The sequence below is a fragment of the Symphalangus syndactylus genome, chromosome 19 (genome assembly GCF_028878055.3).
Source record: "Symphalangus syndactylus isolate Jambi chromosome 19, NHGRI_mSymSyn1-v2.1_pri, whole genome shotgun sequence".
NCBI lineage: Eukaryota > Metazoa > Chordata > Mammalia > Primates > Hylobatidae > Symphalangus > Symphalangus syndactylus.
In genome coordinates, this window is record NC_072434.2 from 40,198,250 (window position 1) to 40,224,377 (window position 26,128).

General features: G+C 38.6%; 1 protein-coding gene across 10 annotated transcripts in view; it reads right to left on the minus strand.

Annotated features, from left to right (window-relative positions):
• Positions 1–26,128, minus strand: part of RGSL1 (regulator of G protein signaling like 1) — a 131,526-nt gene that overhangs the window by 47,921 nt on the left and 57,477 nt on the right. For 8 of the 10 annotated variants that reach the window (XM_055234349.2, XM_055234350.2, XM_063613811.1 and 5 more), the window contains 6 exons: positions 22,465–22,506; positions 15,803–15,908; positions 10,158–10,351; positions 7,563–7,680; positions 7,034–7,154; positions 5,139–5,268 (listed from right to left, as the gene is read on the minus strand). In XM_055234349.2, the coding sequence (XP_055090324.1) occupies positions 5,139–5,268; positions 7,034–7,154; positions 7,563–7,680; positions 10,158–10,351; positions 15,803–15,908; positions 22,465–22,506 (711 nt within the window). The remainder of the gene's footprint in view (positions 1–5,138; positions 5,269–7,033; positions 7,155–7,562; positions 7,681–10,157; positions 10,352–15,802; positions 15,909–22,464; positions 22,507–26,128) is intronic. The other 2 variants (XM_055234356.2, XM_055234352.2) reach the window with 1 other exon arrangement.

The window sequence follows — 26,128 nt, forward strand, 5'->3', positions numbered from 1 at the left end:
ATACCAAGGAAGGTTTTACCTCAGTAGTGGAGAAGAGCCATACAAATAACATGGCTCTGGATTCACTTAACCAATCATAAAAGGAAGATCCAAAAGAATAAAACTATTTTCGAGTAACTTAACTGTATCCCAGAACAACGTTCAGGCATTTTTTATAGGAAGACAAAAATATCCAACACCTAAAAAGATAAAATTTACAACGTCTGGAAACCTATTTTAAGGTTCTTATACTATGGGTTGAATATACTTTACCTGAAATACTTGGGACCAGAAGTGTTTCAGATTTTGGATTTTTGGCATATCTGCATATACACAATGAGACATTTTGGGGATAGGCCCCAAATCTAAACACGAAATTCTTTATGTTTGTATACTCCTTATACATATAGCCTTAATTTTATTTTTTTCCTTGGGGACACTGAATAAATTTTGTATTGTGCCCCTCCCTGCATTTTGACTGCAACCTGTTACGTGAGGTTAGGTGTGAAATTTTCTATTTGTGGTGTCATATCAGTACTCAAAAAGTTTTGGATTTTGGAGGATTTCAGATTTTGGATCTTCAAAAGATACTACTTAAAAAATGAAAAAGCAAGCTGTCGACTGAGAGAATATATTTTCAAAATATGTCCATCAAAAATATATCCAGATTATATAAAGAATTCTTATAACCCAATAAAGGCCAAGACAACAAAGTTTTTTAAAAATGGGCAAGAGATACGGACAAACACTTCACTAAAAAACGCACTATATGTATCGTAAATTATATGGTTTGGCTGTGTCTTCACCCAAATCTCATCTTGAATTCCCATGTGTTGTGGGAGGAACCTGGTGGGAGATAATTGAATAATGGGGGCAGGTCTTTCCCGTGCTGTTCTCATGATAGTGAATAAGTCTCATGAGATCTGATGGTTTTAAAAAGGGCAGTTTCCCTACACAAGCTCCTCTCTGCCTGCCGCCATCCATGTAAGATGTGACTTGCTCTTCCTAGCCTTCTGCCATGATTGTGAGGCCTCCCCAGCCACATGGAACTGTGAGTCCATTAAAACCTCCTTTTCTTCCCTGTCTTGGCTATGTCTTTATTAGCAGTGTGAAAATGGACTAATATGGCAAGCAATCACATGAACACATACTCAACATCATTAGTCATCAGACAAAATAAAAATTAAACTAAAACAAGATACCATTGCATACCCTCTAGAATGGCTAAAATTAAAAAGACAGATTATACCAAAGGTTGGTGAGGATGGGGAACAATTGAAACTTTCATACATCAGTGGTGAATATGCAAAAATGGTACAATCACTTTGGAAAACAGCTTGGCAATTCCTTATAAAGTTAACATGCACTTACCACATAACCCAGCATTTCTACTTTCAGATATTTACCCAAAAGAAATAACATATATCCACGCAAATACTTGTACTTGAATATTCATAGCAGGGTAATTCATAATAGCCTCAAAATAGAATCAACCCAATATGTAACAACTGGTGAATGCATACACAAATTGTGCTATGGTACAATGGAATACCACCCAGCAATAAAAAGGAATGAGTTACTGATATATGCAATAACATAGATGAATCTCAAAAGCATCATGCTATGCAAAAGAAGCTGGTCACAAAAGACTACTGAATGCATGCATTAAGACTACTGCTTGATTCCATTTATATTAAATTCTTTAAAAGACTAAACTGTAGTAATAGAAAGCAGGTCAGTTGTTGCCAGACCAGAGAGTAGTAGTGGAAGGGGGAGGGTGTTGATTAAAAAGACACATAAAGGAATTTCTTGTGATGAAGCAAGTATTCTATATCATGACTGCAGAGATACTTACATTCATCAAATTGCACAATTAAAATTGGTGAATTTTACTGTATAAAATTGTAGCTTAAAAAGTGATTCTAAAAAGTAATTTAAAAATAAACGGGAAGAAAAGAAAACAAAGCAGCAAGAATGCATAACTCTTGAGGATTTTTGTTCAAAAGGGAAACAGACAAATGTGTCAGATAATTTGAGGGGAATGTAGAATCAGGGAGAAATTATTATTAATTTTTGGTTGAGAGGTACTATGCCATATTTGGTGCCGATCGAGTAATCCAGCAGAGAAAATAAAAATGATGCAGGAGAATAAGCAAAAATGGATGAATGCCCTTGAGTAGATGAGGGCCTGGATGCTTCCTTAGGAGAAACGACAGGCAGCCTACTCAGTGACCAGAGCCTGTGAATACAGAGGAGGCTGACCAGGTGATTCAGAGGAGGGAAGCTGTAAAACTCCTCTTTTGATTGTTTCTGTTTTCTCAGATAGCAAACACACACACACTCTGGCCTAAGAAAATCAGTAAGATTAATGGAGTGGAAGTTCCAATGCGAATCAAAGTTTGTTTTAGGCAGGAAACTATAGAAAGAGTATGAAAACACATGTACATTTTAAAAGGCAATAGTAAAATAAATGCTTGTGTTCAAGATAGGGGTTGCATCTGTGATGGGTAAAGAGGGAGTTCTATTGAAGAGGGGCACCAAGTGTCATCTGAGTTATGCCATTTTCTATTTCTTGGCTTGGGTGATGGGTATTCAGCTGCTCATATAGTCACTTATAAGTATGCTGTATTTCAAATAAAATAACTTAGACCAGTGGCAGGCTGAGTGTCACAAGCTCTTCCCTGCATCTAAGGGGAATTGGAAGTCAGGTAGACCTCCTATTGAATTGGATAAGTATAGGTCTTGGGTTCTCACATAATGTTAGGGAAGTGGGAAGTCAAAGAATGACAAAACAGGACTTCCTACCATTCTGGGGTATGAGGGCTTGAGCTGGTTTTATTTAAAAGAAGAAACAAAAGAACTAGAACTTTTTTTTTTTTTTTTCTTTTTTGAGATGGAGTCTCACTCTGTCGCCCAGGCTGGAGTGCAGTGGTGCAATCTCGGATCACTGCAACCTCTGCCTCCTGGGTTCAAGTGATTCTCCTGCCTCAGCCTCCCGAGTAGCGGGATTACAGGTGCACACCACCACGCTCAGCTAATTTTTGTATTTTAGTAGAAATGAAGTTTCACCATGTTGGTTAGGCTGGTCTCGAATTCCCGACCTCAAGTGATCCACCCGCCTCGGCCTACCAAAGTACTGAGATTACAGGCGTAAGCCACCGTGCCCAGCCTGCTAGAAATATTAGTGAAGCCAAAATATTTGATTGTGAAGCAGTTCATAAAAGATATATACAAACTTTTTTCAAATTAAAATAAATGATATTAAAATACCAATAGAAAAATAGACAAAGGGCATAAACAGTTCAAGAAAGAATACAAATGGCCAGTAAATAAAGATGCTCAACTACTAAAGAAATATAAATAAGAATAGACTATCTGGCACATGATTTTTCATTTACCAGGTTGGCAGCTTTTAAAATGTACAACACAGTGTGTTGATGAGAATGTGAGGAACCAGACACTAGTTTAGATGGTTGGCAAGAATTTAAATTAGTGCAATGTTTTTGGAGGGCCAAAATTTAACTGTTTTTAACCATTTACTCATCATTCCCATTTTAAGGAACTTGTTTCATAGAAACACACAATTGCAAAATATGTATGCTTTGTAGCATTGTTTAAGTGAAAGTTGGAACAACCCAAATATCAAGAGAGTCGTGATTTGTCACTGCCAATCCTTCCAGTCTCATCTCAAGCATTTGCCCCATCTCATTAATCTCTAGTCCAACTGGCCTGATTGCAGTTTCTGAATTGCACAGTCCTCTTTCTTATTTTATGATTCTGTGCATACCTAGAAATCACTCTCCTCCCATCCCACCTACCTAACTTGGTCATTTCTGAAAACTCAACTTTATGTCATTTTCTAGGAGACATTTTCTCTGGCCCTCCTGTCTTGACTAATAGGTTCTCCCTGCAATTATCTTTGAGAACACTCATCACAATTGTATAATAATAGCAGTAACACTAGCTAACCCTCTTATAGCATGTACTATTGCCAAGCATAGTTCTAATAACCCTGTGAAATAGAAACAATTCTCATTCCCATTCTACAGATGAGAAAACGGAGATACAAAGTAATTTTCCCAAGGTCCTTCAACTAGAAAGTGACAGATTCAAATCTAGGCACTCCAGCTCCAACATCTGTGGCTTGTATTTTCTGTTTGAAATCTGTAGGTGCCACAGGGCAGATCCTCTGCTGCAGGCTCACTACTGTTCACAACTGTATCTCCATCACCTGGCAAACTGCTTGCCACATAGTAGATTCTCAAAAAGTGTGTTAACATGGACACAGGAAGGGGAACATCACACTCCAGGGACTGTTGTGGGATGGGGGGAGGGGGGAGGGATGGCATTAGGAGATATACCTAATGCTAAATGACGAGTTAATGGGTGCAGCACACCAACATGGCACATGGATGCATATGTAACAAACCTGCACATTGTGCACATGTACCCTAAAACTTAAAGTATAATAATAAAAAAAGAAAAAAAAAGTGTGTTAAATGAATGAATGAATGAGTGAAGCTGTTGAATTAATCCATATAATGGACATTTTATGGCAGTCAAAAACAAGGCAGATATATGTGTAGTGACATAAAATGATGTCCAAGATACATTGTTGAGCAAAAAAAAAAAAAAAAAAAAAAAAGCAAGTTACGAATTAAATATGTGGCATCAATTTTGTGGGAAAAGTAAATATTAAGATACATATACAGAAAAATAATTAGGAGGTAGGTTTACAAGCATTAACAATGTTATCTCTTGAGGGACTTTCACTTCTATACTAAATATTGTATATTTCTGTAATTTTTATTCCCTCTTTATTAACAGCATGTATTAATTTATAAGCAGAAAAATTTTGAAAATAATTTTTAAAGAGTAAATTCAAAAACATAAGGAAATTATTTTGTAAAATGTGAGATTTTGCAGTGCCTTAGGTTAATTATTCCCTACCCTTGCTGGCTCCTTAAGCAGAGGCCTCTGGGCTTGCATCCTCTCTAGGAAGGCCTGGGCCTGGCTTTGCATTGCACACAGGATCTGGGGTTTTTTGCTAGACTCCAGGCTGCCACAGGCATGACACAAAGCAATAAGCTTCTTATGTGGGCTGACCCTGATGGCTAAAATATCAACAGGGTGTGGGGGTAAATACAGAAATGACTTACTTTCCTTGCTATTTTGCATTTCCTGGTGAAGATAGTCTTCAAATTCCTGGCGCTTACTAGGATTCAACATAAATCTGCGGTACTTGCAAAAACTCCTGATAAAGCTGATCATTCTCAGCCAGCCTTTCTTCTGGGGAAAGAAAGAGGAGTATAACATGTTCATTAGTATGGTCGCTGTTCACCGAGAGTCTACTGTGTGCCAAAACTTGGCATTCATTACATTTAATCCTCACCACACCTCTGTAAAGGAATAATTTTTAGCTCCAATTTAAAGATGAGGAAACTCAGGTTAGAGAGCTTGTATAATCTGCCCAAAATTAAGTAGCTGGTCGGTGAAGGATTCCAGACTGGAGCCATTTGCCCATGCTCCTTCTACCATAGGCTTTCAACAGTGAAGATGTGAGATGCCGTCATTGGGAGAGGGAGCACGAGAGCTAAAAACTGGAAGAAAAGAGGACACAAATGAAGAATCAAAGGCTCGGGCAAATTTGGAAACATTGAGGGAAGAAGGAAATGAGCAAAACCATTTCTAAGCACTTCAGAAAATATAATTATTTGCACCTACTCATACACCTACACACACACCCACACACACACACACAAACTTATTTCATAAGTTTCTTCATCTGTTTTTTAATAGGTACCCAGGAACCACTGGACATTTTATTTGTTCTTCAAGAAATTGATACTTAGAGCCAGAAAGACTCTTGTTGATTAACTAGTTCAGTTGTCTCAGTCTACAGAGAGGGAAACAACATAAGCAGGGCTTTAGACAGAAAGCAGTGAAGTACAGAAAGCACTGAATTTGGGATCAAAAAGTTTGAGTCTGGAGCTTAGCTTCTCAGAACTTAATTGTGTAATTTGGGTCAAATTACTTAACCTATGTCTCAACGTCTCCATGTGTAAGATAGAAACAATAGTCTTCAGGGTTGCAGTGAGACTTAGTGGTTATATACATAAACTTCAATGCAATGCTTGGCAAAGAGTAGGCATTAAGTACATGCTGGTTTCCTTTTATCTTATTTTCTAAGAACAACTGGAAGGTCTGAAATTAAACCAAGTGCACTGGTTCTGGGTACAGTATTCTTTTTAGTAGTCTATATGACTATTCATGGTGCCCTGACATGGAGTTTATTCATATATGGAGGAAATACAGAGGAGAAAAGGAAGAATAACACATTTTCATCCCTGAGTATTGGATCAATGGACTTAGGCATTATTTTCTGAGATATCTTAGAATGATCTTTGGAGTCAGATCGAGCTGGGCTAAAATTTTTCTGATACTGACCAACTCTAAAACACAGTGAGCAAGTGAATCTCTAAGGGGGCATGTATTTTTTTGTTATTGTTGTTCTCAAACCATATAGAGACTTTCCTGAGTAACATTCCTGTCTCCTCTTTCTTCCTTTTTTCTGTTCTCCCATAGGAGAAAGAATGAGCTAGATAGTTTGAAAGAAGGAAATGGTGTTCTCAGCCCTTTGCATTCTCTCTCTGGTTTGTTTGTCTGCAAGACACTTGTTACAAGCCCACCTTTTGTTATAGAGTAAGAGGCTCACCCTGGTAAGTGGAGGTCTAAGTTGTTCCGCGAGACCAGTGACTGGGTTTGTAAGTTTAATTTGGGTGCAGAGGACCAGCAAAACCACTTTGCTTCATTGCCAATCCATGTCCTCTACACTAACTTTCAACTAGAAGAACTCCATGTGTCCAACCCCTGTACCTATTACTCAGTTGATTCTAATCACAGGTAGAGAAGAGAGGGACTTGCTTAAATTCCTAGTATAGTAATTTATCTGAGTCTCAGATTCCTCCTTTGCAAAATGGGGATTTAAAAACCTACCCCCAAGACGATGGTTTTCTTGTCTCTAATGTCTTCTTTCACTTTCTTCTTCACTAACCTGGGATTCCTGTAGGTAAGTTGACACTATCTTTGAGGGCTTCCTAGACGACATTTGTACTTCACTTTGCACTTCCACCTCCTGAGGGCGAGGTGGGAACAGGTCTTGATAATCTTTAAACCTGCCAGAAGGACATCAGGAATATCAAACAGGGCAAAAACCTGGCACATAAAAGATAACAGTCCAGGCAAACCTACCTCAGCTTCTGGAGGAAGTCTCAGTGGTAATTGGGGAATAGTAAAATACTAAAAAATTCTCTTTTTACTCTATCAGACCTTTATTAATGTCAGTCTAACCTTCCTGATCAACACTGTATTGTTTCTTGTTAATGCAAACAAACAGAAATGTGTGTGTGTGTGTGTGTCAGGTAGATAGGTAGGAAAGTTCAAGATAAGTTTGACTTTTTATTTTGTAGAGAGGCTCTGGCAATGAGCTATGAAAATGGATTATGAAACCCTTGATGCATATGGCTTTTAGAAGCCAAGGAGAAACTCCGGGAAGAATCCTTTCCTTCATTGAGTATACTCACCACTTTTCTTCTATAGATTTCATAATATGTCCCTGGAGCGTTAACAGTGTGCTTGTGGTGACATGATGCATGGAAGCGATTTCTTTGATAATAGGGGCATCACACTGCAGTATTTCTTCTAGAAAATGCAAGAGAGAAAAGAAGCTGTAATCCTCATCTACCATTTCTGAGATAGCTGGTGTTTTTTTTTTTTTTTTTTTTACCTTAGAGTCTCACAGCCCCCATTTTCAATCTGGCTAGACTCTGATCCCACCATAGTTTGCTTGAAAATCTCCAAAGCATACTTGAAATGTTATGTACAAATGCATTTGTAAACCAAATACTTTTCTCATTTAGTTTCATTCAAATTTTGAGGACAAGTGCTTAAGGGGAAAGAAATTTTTAAAGGACTTATTTCTGCAGCTGGTTTGAAAAATTTGGATTTAGAGAGAGAGCAGAAGGGTAAGGGATTATAGTTAAATTGCTAGGCAGATGGGGAATCCAAGATTCCAGATAAGTATTGTAAGGGCAGTTTAGTTCTCCAGTTGTTCAGAAACTGCTGTGTTCATTAATGAGACTGGAAAATAATCAAAGATAGGATCTGGACACTCTTCCTCTTCTAGCTCATTCAAAATATTGTACAGATCTCAACATCCTGAGATTCAACAAATAAATATTGCTTACAAATAAAGATTTGTTAATTTGACCTATTTTTCTATATTTTCTATATTCATAAAAATTTATTTTCTTATCTTGGTTTACTACAAGCAAAAACCAAACACACAAAAATACCATCTGTGACAAAACAGGAGGCTCTATCTTCATTGCTTTGCATTACTTGCAACTTCTGCTTTTGGCTAAGATTTTATTTACCATATTTACCCTCCCACCTTAGGAAACAAAATAAGACACAACTTATGGAACAAAGATTTTCAGGCATACAGTTCTCCTTCCCAGTACAACTCTCTTCACAATTCATGGGTGGTGGATACTCCACCTTTGCAGGCAGCTAACTCTTGGTTTTTGTATCTAACTTCAGGCTAGTTGGTTTAATGGTCAAATGACTTGAATTTGAATTCAAGCTCTACCAAGTGTACAAGCTAGTTAACCTCTCTGTGTTTCCTTTTCTTCATTAGTAAAGTGAAGCTGCCTTTCCCTATATTACAGGGATTAAATAAAATTCTATTTTTAGAATTAAATAAAATTAAATGAGAGGATACATGTGAAAGTATCTTAGACTTTGCTCCTTTCACTAGTGATATAGTTTGGCTCTGTGTCCCCACCTAAATCTCACCTTGAATTGTAATAATCCCCACGTGTCAAGGGCAGGACCAGGTGGAGATAACTGAATCACGGGGGTGGTTTACCCCATGCTGTTCTTGTGATAATGGGTGAGTTCTCATGAGATCTGATGGTTTTACAAGGGCTTCCCCCTTCACTGGGCACTCATTATCTCTCTTGCCACCCTGTAGAGAGGTGCCTTCCACCATGACTGAAAGTTTCCTGAGGCCTCCCCAGCCATGTGGAACTGTGAGTCAATTAAATCTCTTTTATTCATAAATTACCCGGTCTCAGGTATTTCTTCACAGGTGTAGCAGTGTGAGGATGGACTAATACAGTAAATTGGTACTGGGAGTTGGGCTGTACCCTGTAAAGCCACAAGGGTGGAGCTTCCCAAGGCTGTGGGAGCTCACTTATTGTATCCGTGTGACCTAGATGCGAGACATGAAGTCAAAGGAAATCATTTTGGAACTTTAAGGTTTAATGACTGCCCTACTGGATTCTGGACTTGCATGGGAACTGAGCTCCTTTCTTCGGGCCAATTTCTCCCATTTGGAATGGGTGTATTAACCCAATGCCTGTATCTCCATTGTATCTAGGAAGTAACTAACTTGCTTTTGATTTTACAGGCTCATAGGCAGAAGGGACTTGCCTTATCTCAGATGAGACTTTGGACTTGGACTTAATGCTGGAATGAGTTAAGACTTTAGGGGAATGTTGGAAGGGCATGAATGTGTTTTGAAATGTGAGAGCATGAGATTTGGGAGGGGCCGGTGTGGAGTGATATGGTTTGGCTCTGTGTCCCCACCCAAATCTCACCTTGAATTGTAATAATCCCCATGTGTCATGGGCAGGACCAGGTGGAGATAATTGAATCATGGGGGTGGTTTCCCCCATGATGTTCTCATGATAGTGAGTGAGTTCTCATGAGATCTGATGATTTTACAAGGGGCTTCCCCCTTCATTTGGCACTCATTCTCTCTCTTGCTGCTCCATGAAGAGGTGCCTTCTGCTACGATTATAAGTTTCCTGAGGCCTCCCCAGCCATGTGGAACTGTAAGTCAATCAATCCTCTTTTCTTTATAAATTACCCAGTCTCAGGCATTTCTTCATAACAATGTGAGAACAGACTCATATAACTCGTATTAAGACTTTGGATTTATTCTTACTGTTCTCTGCTTTTGCCTTCCCTCTTAATCTGTCTCAATATTGCCCCATGTGGCTGCTGCTCTGTACCGCTCTCTCTGGGGGCTCACATGAGATAGGCTATTTCCCAGGCTATTCTCCTAAGACACTAAAGAGAGACAGAAAACAGGATCAGAAGAGGATACATACCAGGAGAGAGTCGGCCTTGGAAGAAAGTCTTGATTACAGTTTCTATGAGAGACTTGCAAATCTTTTCATTGGTCTCTATACTGATCTTCTGTACAGCTATGAGAAATTGCAGTGGGCTTTCAGCCTTCCGTTCCTTGAGGAACTCCCTGAAGAACTCCAAGTGCTGTGTATTTAAGAGGACTTCTATCAAGTTTCTGGAAAACAGGAAAGCATCTTTGGTAGAGAGAAAGGAATGATGATTCTGGATTCTGTTTCAATTAGGAAATGGGGAAGTGCATTGACCAGGCTATAGGGCCTTTAGCCATATGTGAAGAACATTGCGGATGGATTGGCTAAATCTGTCTATTTCTTTGGTGATTAACTTGAAATTTTATGTACTATTTCTAAGCTTGGTCCAATATCTTCCTTCCCAATGGAAGATGAAGGAAGATATTTTAATGGGGACAATTTTTTCAAGAGAATTCTCTTTTTATATTATGGGTTCAAAACAACTCCTAATTAGCAGCCATTTCTGTGAGGTGGAGCATGATTAGCAGTTTTTGATTAATGTTTCTAAATTTCCTTTGCTGATTTCTTCTTTCACTGCTCCTTGAATAAAGGTGCCCCTAATGTTTCATCCTTAACCCTCTATTCTTTTGCCTTATGGTTTTTCCTAGGTAATCTATGCCTCCTCTGTGATTTCAATTTTTATTGATATGAGGAAGTGATTTTAAATTTTATTGATATAGCAAAACTTTATCTCCAGTTCCCATGAGCTCCACTTCTACATTTCAACTGCCCACATCAGACCTCATCTTTATGTTATAGTTATTCAAACCTCTCTACACACACCCACATCTTGACCAAATTCTTCTTCCTTTATACACCTATTTCATTAAGTATAATGTTAGCCATAGATTTTTAATAGATGCCGTTTATCAGAATGAGATAGTTCCCGTCTATTCTAATTTCATTGAGAGTTTTAAAAATCACACATATGTGTTGGATTTTGTAAAAGCCTTTTTTTCTACATCAATTGAGATAATCATGTGAATTTCTCCCCCCTTATTTTATTAACATGGTGTATTAACTGGTTTTTGCATTCCTTGTATTCCTAGGATAAATTCCACTTGGTAACCCAGGCTGAAGTGCAGTGACATGAACACAGCTCACTGCAGCCTTGACCTACTAGGCTCAAGTGATCTCCCCGCTTAGCCCCCAAGTAGCTGTAACTATAGGCATGCACCACCACGCCCTGCTAATAATGTTTGTATTTTTTTTTTTTTTTGTAGAGATGGAGTTTCACCATGTTGCCCAGGCTTGTGTTAAACTCCTGAGCTCAAGCAATCTGCCTGCCTCGGCTTCCCATAGTGCTGAAATTATAGGCATGAGCCACCATGCCTGGCCACTGATCTTTTTTATATATTGCTGGATTTGATTTGCTAATATTGTATTGAAGGTTTTCATATCTAGAAACTAGAGGGAGTATTGGTCCGTGGTTTTCTTTTCTTATGATGTCTTCGGTCTGGCTTTGGGATCAGGAAAATACTGGCCTCATAGAATAAGTTGGCAAGTGTTCCTTCTTTCTCTGTTTCCTCAAAGAGTTCATGGAATATTGACATTATTTATCCTTTAAATATTTCATAGAATTCTCCAGTGAAGCTGTCTGTGCCTGAGCGTTTCTATGTGAGAAAATTTTAAGTTACCAATTCAATTTTTTTCTTATTATAGATTTATTCACGTTTTCTACTTTTCCTTGAAACGTAGCTAGCTTACTTCAATAATTTGGGTATTTCTAGAAATTTGTGTATTGCATCTAAGTTGCCTAGTTTGTTTCTTGCATTTCCTTACAATCTTATTAATTTCTGCAGGGCAGTGATTATATGCCCTCTTTAAATCCAATTTTGATTATCTGTGTCATCTTTTTTCCCCTGGTCAATATATCTTACAGTTTAACAATTTTATTAATCTCTACAAAAAACTAACTTATTTTCCTGGATTTTCTGTGTTTTTCTCTTTATTTTATGTATCTACACACTAATAGTTATTATTTATTTTCTTTGAGTTTAGTTTAAATATATAACCTCACTACCTTTGGTATCATTGTTTCTGATGTGAAATAAACTTTAATCTTGCTGTAGTTCCCTTGAATATATGTTCTTTTTCTCCTGCAGCACTCAACGTTTTTCTGTCTTTACATTTCAACAGTTTGATTGTGATGTGTCTATGCATGGATCTCTGTGATTCTTTTGTTAACTTAAATCTGTTATTGATTGCCTCTGGTAAATTTTTCATTTCAGTTATGTACTTTTCAACTCCAGATTTTTTCATCATATTTTATAATTTCTATCTCATTATTGATATTCTATATTTGGTTAATCAGTATCATCATACTTTCCTTTAATTCTTTAGACATGATTTTCTTTAGTTTGTTGAACCTATTGCTTGGAAGTCTTTAGTCTAACATCTGAATCACCCTAGAGAGAGTTTCTGTTGACTGCCTTTATTCTCCCTGTGGATGGATCATACTTTTCTGGGATTTTTGTTTGTGTGCGTGTCTTATAATTTTTTGTTTAAAGTTGAATTTGGGATAATATATTATCACAACCCTGGAGTCTGAATTTACACCCCATCCCTCATCCACCAGAGGTTGCTGCTGTTGATGGTTTTGTTTGCTTTTTATATTTTGTTTTTTGTTAAATGACTTATTGGGCTAGTTCTGTAGAGTATATCTCCCCCAAAGTGTGTGGCTACTAAAGTGTCTTCTCACTTTTTTCTCTTTTTAATTCTTATTTTTCTTTTTTATACTAGTTTTCAGGGCCTCATGATCACCCAATGATAAATAGATAACTGGGTTCCTCTTTGGTCTCTCTTGGGCGTCTGCACAGCATTTGCACAATCCCTTGGGAATATCTTGCTCCCAGATTTCCCTTTTTTACTTTTAAATGTTTTACTGCTTGCCCAACTAGTATCACTGCCTTAAGTGGCTGTGATAGTGGCCTCCCAATTTTTTGGCCACAAGGCTTACTATTGGTTTTGACAGTGCTCCTGGTCATTGGCTTTTTTGTGGAGCTTCAAACCATATCAGTGCCCTCTGCTGGCAGTAAGATGGCTGGTACTCATGGCTGTTAAGCTTGTTGGTGATGTGAGTGATTACAAATTAAAATGCCACAGATTACACTATTCTTACTGAGGTTTGGTAGTTTTCTTGGATAAGCAATTTTTTATTTGTTAAATGCCTTCAGTTAATTTACAGAGTTCTGAAATTCTTTTTGACAGCTTTTCCCAGTTTTACTTTTATGGAGAGACTACTTAGAAGGTTCTTGCTCTACCATTCCAGAAGTCTGATTTTCTCCCTTCATTGCTTTGTACATCTGTATTTTCCCTTCCACTTCCACTGTTTACCTCAGATCTTTATCATTTGCCTGAACAACTGCAAAGACCTTCCAACTATATTATCTCTGCCTTCAACCTCTGGATGTCTGACTCCTTATACTCTCATTTCTGTCAGACTAATATTTTAAAAATCCATATAGTAGATATTTCTGCCACCTAGTGCTCCAACAAACCCCAAAGAATCCCCTCATTGCCATTTAATCAATGCGAATTCCTTAATAATCTACCCAATACCTTTTTCTAATTATTTGGTCTCAATCTGGCTTTTTATGTTTTATGTCCCTTCACCGCATGCACTCTATACTTCAACATCACTGGACTATTTTTAAGTCTTTGAATATTACGTTTATATTCATGAGTTTATAGCTTTGTTTTGTATCTTCACCTTTGAGTAGGGTTTATCCCTACCTACAACGTACCGTAATTTCTTTGTAATTGAATTTGCACATGCTATTCTGAGCATCTTCTGATATTCTAACTTTTCCTGATCCTCACTCAAAATTTCTCTCTCCTTTCACTCCCATAGTAATTAGCTAATATTTTATCATAACATTTTAAGGTCAGCCTTGCATTTTCTTTAGTTACATAATTAGATTAAGGGCAAGGACTATGTCTTAGTTTTTGTAGCATTAGCACTCACAGAATGTCTAGAATACAGTATATAATCAATAGCCATTTACTTATTGAATAAGGGATAGGGAAAAGGTTTAAGAGAATTGCAGCTGTGGTATCCCTGAGCTATTCTGCTTGGTCTTAAGTCATGAAACTAGATGATATGACCCTGATATGTCTTCTAGGACTTAATGATCTTACAGATATGTGATTTAAGACTTCTGTGGTATTCATGCTTGAGTAAATTGGAAAATAAGTATTTCTATAGGCATAATGGAGACCAGTGACTAGGACAAATTGGAAAAGCAAAAGCAACAAATGATTGAACCTCAGAGAATAATTTCAGTTGCTGAAAGGGAGGAAGATCTATCTAGAGTAGTTAGAAGAGACAAAAGACTTATCACCCTCAATGAATGTCATCAATAAACAAAAATATTCTTGGCTGGGTACAAATGCCTGTAATCTCAGCACTTTGGAAGGCTGAGGTGGGAGAATCACTTGAGCCCAGGAGTTTGAGACCAACCTGGGCAACAGGGCAAGACCCAGTCTTTACAAAAAAAAAAAAAAAGCCAGGCATGGTGGCATGTGCCTCTAGTCCCACCTACTCAGGAGGCTGAAGCAGGTGGACACTTGAGCCTAGGGAGGTCGAGGCTACAGTGAGCTGTGATTGAGCCACTGCACTCCAGCTGGGACATAAAACGTGAGATTCTGTCTCAAGAAAAAAAAATTAATTAAGAAAAAGAAAATGTTTTGTGGGAGTTTTTTCTATGCAAAATATTCTGTAGGAGATTTTGACTAGCAAATGTGTATGTTCTACTATATCCTCAACATCTAGAAGAGGACCTTTTATATAGCTAGCCATTATAGACAGATAATAGATAGTAACTGAATAAAAATGAATACATGAGTAAGTGAATGCCATGGCCTACAAGAAAATTATACTCAAGTCAAGAAGTTGGAAAACATACCTAAAAAGTAAAGATCAGTAAAAAGTAGTACATATAAATGCTTGATATTGTACTTTAGATTTTTAGGGTTTCAGAAGAGAAGGAAGTTATAGCAAACATAATATTTGGAGAAATTTTTATGTATAGGTGGCACTTATGCTAAAGTACATGGAAAGAAAGGTGGGTGGGCACTCCTGAAAGAAAAGGCCACAGGGTATTTGCCTAGCTGTGGGACCTTACCGGAGTCTGATTCTCAGATTGATTATAAGTGGAGACAGACAAGAAGTAAGGAACCAGTTAGGAGGCTACTACAGCAGTACATAATCCAGAAGACACAAATAGGCAAAGAAACATGTACAAAGATGTTTATTGTGATGCCATTTATAGCAATTAAAAAATTAAAGACAATGTAAATGTCTATATAAGTTATACTGCACTCATGGAAGGAGGTAGATCTGCACATACTGACATGAGATGTCTATGATAGTTTAAGTTTGAAAAGTTATTGTATAATATATACATATATTGCATAGTGCTAATTTTAGAAAATAAATGATTTAAAATACTAAGAATGTCTGTACCGGTATGTACTGTATATGGAAAAGGGTCTGAAAACCTACACATAGAAAGATAAGTTTACCATTAGATATGTTGAGATTTTTCAAAAGCATGTACCTGAAGATGTTGCTGTAGCCAGATTCTATATCTTACCTGGGTCTCATTGATGGCTTCCTTACAAGGGTTCTTTTGAGCAAGGACATTTTCCTATTTGAGCGTGAAACTGTCTTTGGTTCCTTGATAATTTCCATTTTAAAATCTAAAAAAAAAAATCACTAAGTTGGAGAACACTATATTATAAGCAATGAAAAGGGAAAAAGTAGCAAGGACATTTTTCACACATTAAGTCCATGTGAAAAAATCACTGTCTCCACAACTGCTGCCATCTCAGGTTAAGTTCATCTAGTGTTAAGAACAGACTTAGGGATGACTGATACCCCTGACATGAACATCAGTCCAGGTTATGTTATCTAAGTATGTTGGCCTTTAGGTCTAGTGCCCACCTTCCTTACAGAGATTGCCTCTCTCTTCGTTACATTAGTTAATGCCAAATGTCAGGCCTCCTCCAATCAGCTGCTTTTACTAGACCATACTCCACATGACATTCCTTGACACTTCTATTGTCCTATCCTAAATCTTTCCACTTGTCCCCTGGAATCCCTGCTCTGTAATAAGCAAACTTTCACAGATGCTTGACTTCTTCTTTAAGAGTTCCCTCCATCTTCTTGTTTTAATAAAAACCATTTTCTTTCCCACGGACACTGCTTCCCCTGTAAGCTTCTCAAATGATATTCTAGCACACCATGCAAGTTCAGAATGGGTGTCTGTTTCCCTATTGCCATTTAGAAACCATTATTCAAACGTCATTATTGCCTGGGCACAGTCGCTCATGCCTATAATCCCAGCACTTTGGGAAGGCAAAGTGGGAGGATCGCTTGAGGCTGGGAGATTAAAATCAGTCTGGACAACACAGTGAGACCCCATCTCTACAAAAAAAATTTAAAAATTAACTGGATGTGGTGGTATGCACCTGTGGTCCTAGCTACCTGGAAGGCTGAGGCAAGAAGATCAGTTGAGCTCAGGAGTTTGAGGCTACAGTGAGCTATGATGACACCATTGCACTCCAGCCTGGTCAACAGAGTAAGACTCTGTCTATAAAAATAATTTTAAATAATAAAAACAAAACATTATTATTGAAGAACAATAGATTTCATGGATCTCAGTATTATAAGAGTCCTTTGAGGTTAATATTGCAGAAGAAAACATAGACTATGAACTCATCAAGGGCAGAGATGGTGTATTACTCATCTGACTTACAGAAATTAGAACATGACCTAGTTATATAGTCATTGTTTTAAAACAGTTTTTAAATAGAATGTACCAACCCAGGAAATTTGTGTGTAGTTTGGCAATACTTTCAGAAAGCATACAAAAAGTATTAAAAGCAATAGAAATATATGTTGGATCTAAATAAATGCAACTAAGTGAAAAAAGAAAATCTAGACTATGGAAGACCAGATATAAAATAAATAATAAATAAAACAAAACAAAACAAAAACCCTCCCAATACAAAACACCTAGAAATACTGCATAAAAATAATACACTTTCAAAATGAAAGTAAATTTATAAAAAATTAAGACAAAATCAATAAATAGAGGTTAGAAACAATGAGGATACTAAAAACCAGGAATGTCAGTTTATAACAATAGCCACCCTAAAGGCATTTGCAGTGTTAAAGTCACAATGGGACACAAGACAAAGCCATAGGTCTTTAGAAAATGGGCAAAACATTGGACATTGCTTTTATTCTTACATAATTTGACAATTATGTAAACAAATTGCTACTGCGGAATTTAGCAGAGCTTTTGGCAGATTCTCAGGGCAGAAGGGGGCAAAAGGAGAAGAGGCCCTGATAAACACCTCAAGCTTTCAGTTGGAACTCCAAAGACTAAAGAAAACAAAAAATAGCTCATCATCAAGGGAATGAGAACTAGCTTTGAAACAACTTAATCCCTGAATAAATTAAGGTTATCTGGATGCTACTAGTTTAGTGTATGTCAGATGTAAAAATCTTCTCTGGAGGAAAATAACTTCATCCAGAGGTTCAAATTGGCTCTACAAATTTTCACCAGTGATGTTCATAAACCAAGCAGAAATAACAAGATATTTTAAAAGACTTCACCAAAAACCAAGGAGGGGGGAAAATGGCACTTGAAATAAGCACAGAAAGTTCAAATATGAACTTTAAAGTGACTATTGTTAATATAGTTCAAGAAATTATAAGACAAAAAGGAAAATATCAAAATAGACAATATAAAAAAATGGAAATTCTAGAAATAAAAAGTTTAATGATTATAAGTAAGAAAAGTAATAACTAGCAGATGAGTTGAATGACAGATTATATACAACTAAAGAGAAAATTGTTGAACTAGGAGTTAGATGCAAAGGACATATCTAGACTGAAACACACAGAGAGGGAAAAATGAAATATACAGAAAAAAGTATATGAAATATACTTAAAATGTCAAAAATATGTATAATAAAATTATCAGAATAGATAGAATGGAGCAGGAAAAATACTTAAGGAGATAATAACTGAAAATTCCCTAAAACTGACAAAAGATATCTAGTCCGGAAGTTCCGAAACTACAAGCAGCATAAAACCTCAGGCATATTATAGTAAAGTTACACAAAAGCAAAGACAAAGATAAAACGTGAGTAAAAAAAACAAGGAAAAAAAAGAACTGTTTTCTTCTACTAAGCAATGTCAATGAAAACTGACAGGTGACTCCTCAAATTGAACCAAGGAAGCCAACAGACAATGGGATAACATTTTCAAAGTGTTAATAGAAAACAACTCCAAGAAGAATTTTACATCCACAAACTATATTCTTCAGAAATAAAAGCAAAATAAAGACATTTTTCAGATGAACACTAAAGGAAATATCAAAGGGCGTTCTTTAGACATAAAAAAATTTCTGGATGGCAGCTTGGCAGAACAAAAATCGATGAAAAAGAAAGAAACAGGTAAATATGTGAGTTAATCTAAATAAATATTGACTCATAAAACAATAATACATATGCAGTAGGAATACTGGTTTATATCAAACTTTAATACGTCAGGGATGCATTTGGAAATCTATATGGTAGTCACTAAAATAAGAAAACACATGACCAGAGAAAAAATATAGAAATTATTGACCTAACCCCCTCATTTTAATCTAAAAGAAAACTAAAACAAAAGAAAAAGAAGTACAGAACAGAAGGGACAAATAAAAAATAATAATATAGAGTACCAAAATGGCAGCATGGAAGGATGCTGGCTTCACTCCCCACCCACCACACCCCAGAAAAACAAAAACAAATCTACAATGCTGAGATTTTTGCCAGAAATATCCTGGAACTCAAATATAATATGAGACAGTTCCCAGAGATGCAGAGAAGTGAAAAAACTCTGAGCAGATGGTAAGAGAATTGTAATTCCACATCTGAGATACCCCTCCCCACATTATGCCCAGCAACAAGCATGGGGGAAAGTTTTCCCCCAACTTGCTATTTCTACAACAGAAAAAGTGAGATTGAGGTTTAAAAGCAGCTTCTCCACCATCTTGGGTTTTCTGGCAGGGGAAGTATCTTCACGGGAAGAATTCAGAGTGCCCGAAGGGAAATTTGTTCCTGAGGACAGGCAAAGCGGGTAGGTGGGACTACCATCCCCAGTTCTGGAAACTCTGCTCTATAAATCAGCCAAAGGAGCCATCAAATCAGAGTGACTGTTCAGCAACATCACACTGTAGGAGGTTTGTCCCACAGGTCCCGTAGGCACAAACCCCTAGCTAGCCTTCCCACACTGCCAGGATATTCCCTTTGGGATCTCCTCCATTTGGGAAGAGCAGTGCTCCAATCCTTTACTAGAACTGACGCAATTCTGAGGTTTAGGTACCTCCTAGAGCTGAAAAGGAGGCTGTGACCTAGCAGAACCAGCTTGGGCAACATGGTGAGACATCATCTCTATTAAAAAAAAAAAAATAGCTGGGTGTAGTGGTGCTTGCCTATAGTCCCAGCTACTTGGGAGGTAGAGGCAGGAGGATCACTTGAGCCCAGGAAGTTGAGACTGCAGTGAGCCATGTTTGTACCACTGCACTCCAGTCTGGGTGACAGAGCAAAACTCTGTATCAAAACAAACAAACAACAAAAAAACACCTCTAAGCAAATATATCCAATATAAAACAAAACAAGCCAGACAGAGAAGACTGGAATAAATAACCCTTTAATGCAAAGACACATATGTAGACCCACAAGAAACAAGAGCAAACAGAGAACCACAATCTTCCCAAATGGATCAAAACAAGGAACCTGAAAATAACACTAAGGAGATGGTGATATGTGAGCTCTCTGACCAAGAATTCAAAATAGTAGTTTTAAGAAAACTCAGTGATCTCCAAGATAACACAGAAAAACAATTCAGAAATCCATTGAAGAAATTTAACAAGGAAGTTGAAATAATAAAATAAATTAAACAGAAATCTTGGAACTTAGAAATACATTTGCTGAACTGAAAAATTCATTAGAGTCTCTCAACAGCAAAATGGATCAAGGAGAGGAAAGAACCAGTGAGCTTGAAGACAGTCTATTTTAAAATACACAGAGGAGAAAAAAGAAGAAAAAATATAAAAATCAACAAAGGTTGCCTACAAGATATAGAAAGTTATCTCAAAAGAGAAAATCGAATTACTGGTGTTTGAGAGGAAGTTGAGCAAGAGCAAGGGATAGAAGATTTATTAAAAAAACAATAGCAATTGAAAACTTTCCAAAACTTGAGAAAGAGATAAGTATCCAGGTACAGGAAGGTCAGAGAACACCAAACAGATTTGACCCAAATAAGACTACCCCAAGGACTATAATAATCAAACACCCAAAAGTCAAGGACAGAGAGAAAAATACAAAAAAAACAGAAATAGAAAAGAGGCAAATAGCATATAAAGGACCTCCAGTTCATCTAGTAACAGACTTCTCAATAGAAATCATACAGACCAGCAGGGAGTTGAACAACATTTTCGAAGTGCTGAAAGAAAAACACTGCCATGCAAGAATATTGTATCCAGAAAAGTTATCTTTCAAATATAAAGGAGAGATAAAGTCTTCTCTAGAGAAACAAAAGCTGAGAGAATTCACCAACACTAGACTCATTTTACAAGAAGCACTAAAGGGAATTCTTTGATCTGAAAGAAAAAATAACTTAAGCAAACAAATGAAAAAACATTCAAAGGTATGAAACCCACTGATAAAATTAAGTACACAGACAAACACAGAATACTCTAATACTATAATTATACTGTTCAACCCACTTATAACTTAGTATGAAGCCTAAAAGACAAAGCTATCAAAAATGATAATAGCTACAGAAACTGTTAAAACATTAGTAATACGTAAATTAAGATAACTGAAGTCAAACTGTGGGAGGGGTGGGGTTAAAGTGTAAAAACTTTTAAAAACTATTTTTCTTGTTTTTATTCTTTATGATCTAAGATAGATTAACTTCTTTATAAAATAACGTATCTATAAGATGTTTTTTGTAAGGCTTATGGTAACCACAATGCAAAAATCTATAATACATTCACTAAAAATGAAATGCAACAAATTAAAACATACTACAAGAGAAAACCACTTCACCACAAGGAAAGACAGTAGGAAAAAAGAAAGGAGTTATAAAACAACCAGATAATAAGCAACAAAATGGCAGTAGTAAGTCCTTACTTATCGATAACACTGAATGTAAATGAGCTCAATCCTGCAATTAAAAGGTGTAGGGTGGCTAAATGGATAAAGAAACAAGACCCAACTATATGCTACCTGCAAGAAATTCACTTCACCCATACAGATGATATGGACAGGTGATAGAGACAGGAAATACTGGGTAGAAGAGGGCAGTTCCCTGGCAAAGGGCCTACTCCCAAGCCTGGAAACCCACGACCCTAAATGGGAACAGGCATTTCTGCTTTTGTGCCTGAATGTTGCCTTCTGGCCTGCCACCTCTCTCTTTCCTGTGGGTAAAGGAATATCGGCTGTTTCCCTTCACGGAGGTCTACCCATCACATAGGACCGGAGTAAAGCCCTGGGGCAACGAAGGCATCATTTGTTGCTGGAAGACCCCAAGACTGAACTCCATCAGCCAAGATACCTGCACTTTGCTGTGCTATCTCTTTCACGCTTTGAAATGGCTCCTATCTCTTCTTTTATAATGTTAAGGATTTTGCTACAGACTGCGGCAATGACATTAAATAGAATGAGCATTTGGCCCAGCCATCAGAGGTGCAATTCAAGAACGATGTGGTTTCCGTTTGGTGCGACCCTGAATCCCACCCCATGGCCACAGGGGCTCCTCTCGTTATCCCCTCCCCTTCGGGCTAGGGCACCTGGGCGAGTCTGCAGCACGTACGAGCTGTGCCCAATGGCCACGCGGGGGTGGGAAAAAACCACGGCTGCTGCTGGCACCCTGCGTAGCCAGCTGGCCAGTGCCTCCCTTTTGCTGTGCCAGCGGAGCCATTCCCCCCATGGCTGAAGGATCCTCACTGGTCTAAACTGGTGGAAAGATACAATAATTAAAGGAATCCATTTGCTCAAAGCAAGAAGTTCTTCCCCCACCCCCCTCCTTTTTTTTTTTTTGTACTTTAGACTGTTTTCTTTTCTTTTCTTTCCTTCCCCCATGCACTCTGCTTATGATAGGGAGGAGAAACCCCTGCTGGCTGATAACTGCAAATTCGCCAGGGCCCATTTGAGACTTAATCTAAACAGATCCGTGCAGCCTCTGAAATACCTTTTTTGTCCCAAACTCGATTCCAGGCTCCAGGTTGCAGCCCTAGAAAGGAAAATCAGATCTGAAGGATTCAAAGCCAGGCAACAGGCACAATGTAAATGCGCAGGACTAATTCCTGTCGACTAAATCCCTGCTTCATGAAAGGAGGCCATGCTCCATGGCATAGATAATGCCCAGGGAACGCAAAGTTGCCAACAGTAGCGGGATGGAGGCATAGGTGAGTGCGAACAATTCCTATTCTCTAGGCCCTCCCTGCTTCACGGGTGTGGGCTGCAGTGACACCCGTGGGTGGCACCTGCCACGGTTGCTGGGACTCGGGGATGAAAAGATGGAAGAGAAAGGAGGACTGCCTGTTTTCTCTCTCCCTCACACCCTGAGTTTTCACTGAAAGAAGGAAGGCAAATGAGGGACACTTCTACTTTCCTGTCTTTCAAAATGGGCAACCAGCTCTCTTCACCACCCCCAGCTTATACTCCTCTGGAGTGTATCCTGAACCCTTGGGACGCTTTGACCCTCAGAATCTGGAGAAAAAAAAATGCCTCATATCCCTCTGCACAAAGGTTTCACCAAATTATGAAGGATTGGCTTGGCCTCAGGAAGGAATCATTCATTTCAATACCATCTGGCAGTTGTACCTTTTCTGTAGAAAAGGTCCTATCCAGCTTCAGTCTCATGCTTGCCCCCTCCTAGAAGTCCTCCCTGTAGACAAGCCCCAGTCTCACTCTTGCCTTCCAACAGATGCCTGGTGAATTTGGTTTTAGTAAGGTCCAGGTCCCCTTCTCTCTACAGGACTTGAAGCAAATTAACGGGGATCTTAGCAGGTTTCCAGATGACCCCGACAGATATATAGGGGTTTTCCAGAATTTAACCCAAGTATTTGCACTCTCCTGGACAGATGTGATGTTACTTTTGAATGGGACCCTGATGAACACTGAGAAGCAGTCCACTCTGCAAGCGGCAGAGAGATTTGGGGATGAGCTTTGTATCACATATGGCATCAGGGAAGGGGGCAAAATTTATCCAACTGGAATAGAAGCAGTACCAGTGAATGACCCTAAATGGGATCCCAATGATGAGATGGGAGACTGGAAGAGGGGACACTTTCAGGTATGCATAATGGAAGGCTTATGTAGGACGAGGACCAAGCCTCTCAATTACAGCAAGCTATCCATGATAGACCAGGGATTTAATGAAAATCCCACCGCAGGCTGGGCACCGTAGCTCACGCCTGTAATCCCAGCACTTTGAGAGGCTGAGGTTGGTGGATCACCTTAGGTCAGGAGTTCAAGACAAGCCTGGCTAACGTGGTGAAACCCCATCTCTACAAAAATACAAAAGTTAGCCAGGCATGATGGCAGGTGCCTGTAATCCCAGCTACTCAAGAGGCTGTGACAGGAGACTCGCTTGAACCCAGAAGATGGAGGTTGCAGTGAGCCAAGATCGCACCATTGCGCTCTCATCTGAGCAACAGAGCGAGACTCTGTCTCAAAAAGAGAGAGAGAGAGAGAGAAAAGAAAATCTCATTGCCTTCTTGGAGAGGTGAAGAGGGGCCTTGGTAAAGTACACCTATCTCCTGATTCTGTCAAGTGACAGCTAACCCCAAAGGATAAATTTATTATTCAGGCAGCCCCTGATATAAGGAAGAAGTTGCAGAAATAGGCCCTGGGACCAGATAGTACTTTGGATAACCTCCTGAAAGTGGCTGCCTTGATCTTTTACAATAAAGATAGGGAGACACAAGAAAGAGGCAGAAGCTTTAAGGGCCACCATGCAAGTCCACAAACCGCAGAATTCCCAGAATGCATCTGTTAACTGCTACAGATGTGGCAAAAACAGTTATCTCTCTTCTAAAGTTTAACTGCTCCCATACAAGGTTTAATTTCTTTCACTAGGGTAAAACAGCTTGGGGTGCAAGTTGTTAGTATATTTCACTTCTTGTTTCTGTAATCTTTGGCACTAGATTCTTTCCTTGTATAATACACGTTTAACCCATGCACACTTAACCTTATAAAACTTGTTTTTTTCTCTCTCACCTAGGCCATCAAACTCCAAATGGTCAGGCAACCAAAGCCTCGGGTGATGGCTTCGTTTTGCCAGAGACCCTTACATAGATCGGGGAGGAATCTGACTTCTGTTTTCCCTAAAACAATGCCCCCTGTCAGCAGGAGGTAACTAACATTGGTCATCGTCCATATTCTAATGGCAGTTAGATGTGCTTCTTCAGAGGGGGAAAATGATGTCAACAGAAGACAGAGAAATACTGGGTAGACAAGGACAGTTCCCTGGCAAAGGTCCCACCCCTAGGCCTGGAAACCCACAACCCTAAATGGGAACAGGCATTCCTGTTTTCGTGCCCAAATGTTGCCTTTTGGCCTGCCATGCCCCACCCCCGTCCTGTGCCCATATAAACCCCAAACCCCAGACTCCATGGACAGACAAACAGAAGAGCAGAGGAGCAGAAGAGTGGCATGGCAGAGAAGGAGAGGAGAGGAGGAGCATCAGAACGTTGAGAGGAGTTCAGCTGGGACAATCAGAAAGAAGATCAGCCATGGGGTAGCCAAACTCCAGGGGAAGATCATCTCCCCACTCCATCCCTTTTTCAGCTCCGCATCCATTCTGCTGAGAGCCACCTCCATCATCCAATAAAATCTCTGCATTCACCATCCTTCAAATCTGTATGTGATCTGATTCTTGCTGGACACCAGACAAGAACCCAGGTACAAAGAGGGCACTGAGCTGGTTAACACTTAAGCTGTCTGTGGATGGTAGAGCTAAACAGCACTGTGGCACACACACTGGGGCTTTGAGAATTGCAGGCACCCACCTGTAGAAGCTACCGTGGGGCCGGAGCCCAAAAGCGCTCGCCCTGGCTCCTGCACCTGCCTGTCTGCATGCACTTCCTCCTGTAAGGGGTTTGAGCACGCAGCAGCCGAACAGATGAGCCACACCCCTGTTGCACCTTCTGCATTGGAGGGGGGGGGGGTCAGAGAACTCTCCCATTTCACATATACAGACTGAAAGTGGTGGGATGGAAAAAGATATTCCATACAAGCAGAAATAAAGAGGCAAGAGTAGCTATACTTACATCAGATAAAATAGACAACATATCAAAGACGGTAAAATGAGACAAAGAGAGTCACTATATAGTAATAAAGAGGCCAACTTAGCAAGAGGATAAAACAATTATAAATATCTATGTGCCTAACACCACAGCATCAAAGTACATAAAACAAACATTAATAGATATAAAAGGAGACAAAGACCGCAATACAATAATAGCAGTGTTAGAACTGATAAATCCAGTAAGGTTTCAGGATAGAAAATCAATATACAAAAATTAGTAGCATTTATATACACCAATAGTGAACAACCTGGAAAATAAAAAGGAATCCCATTTATAATAGCTACAAAAATATAAAATATATAGGAATCAATTTAACCAAAGAAGTGAAAGATCTATACAAGAAAAATTACAAAACGCTGATGAAAGAAACAAAAAAGAAGATATACACAAATGAAAGCTTACTCCATGCTCACGACTGGAAGAATTAATACTGTTGAAATGACAATACTATCCAGAGTAATTTATAAATTCATCCTATTGAAACACCAGTGACATTCTTCAGAGAAATTTTTTTAATCCTGCAATTTATATGAAATCACA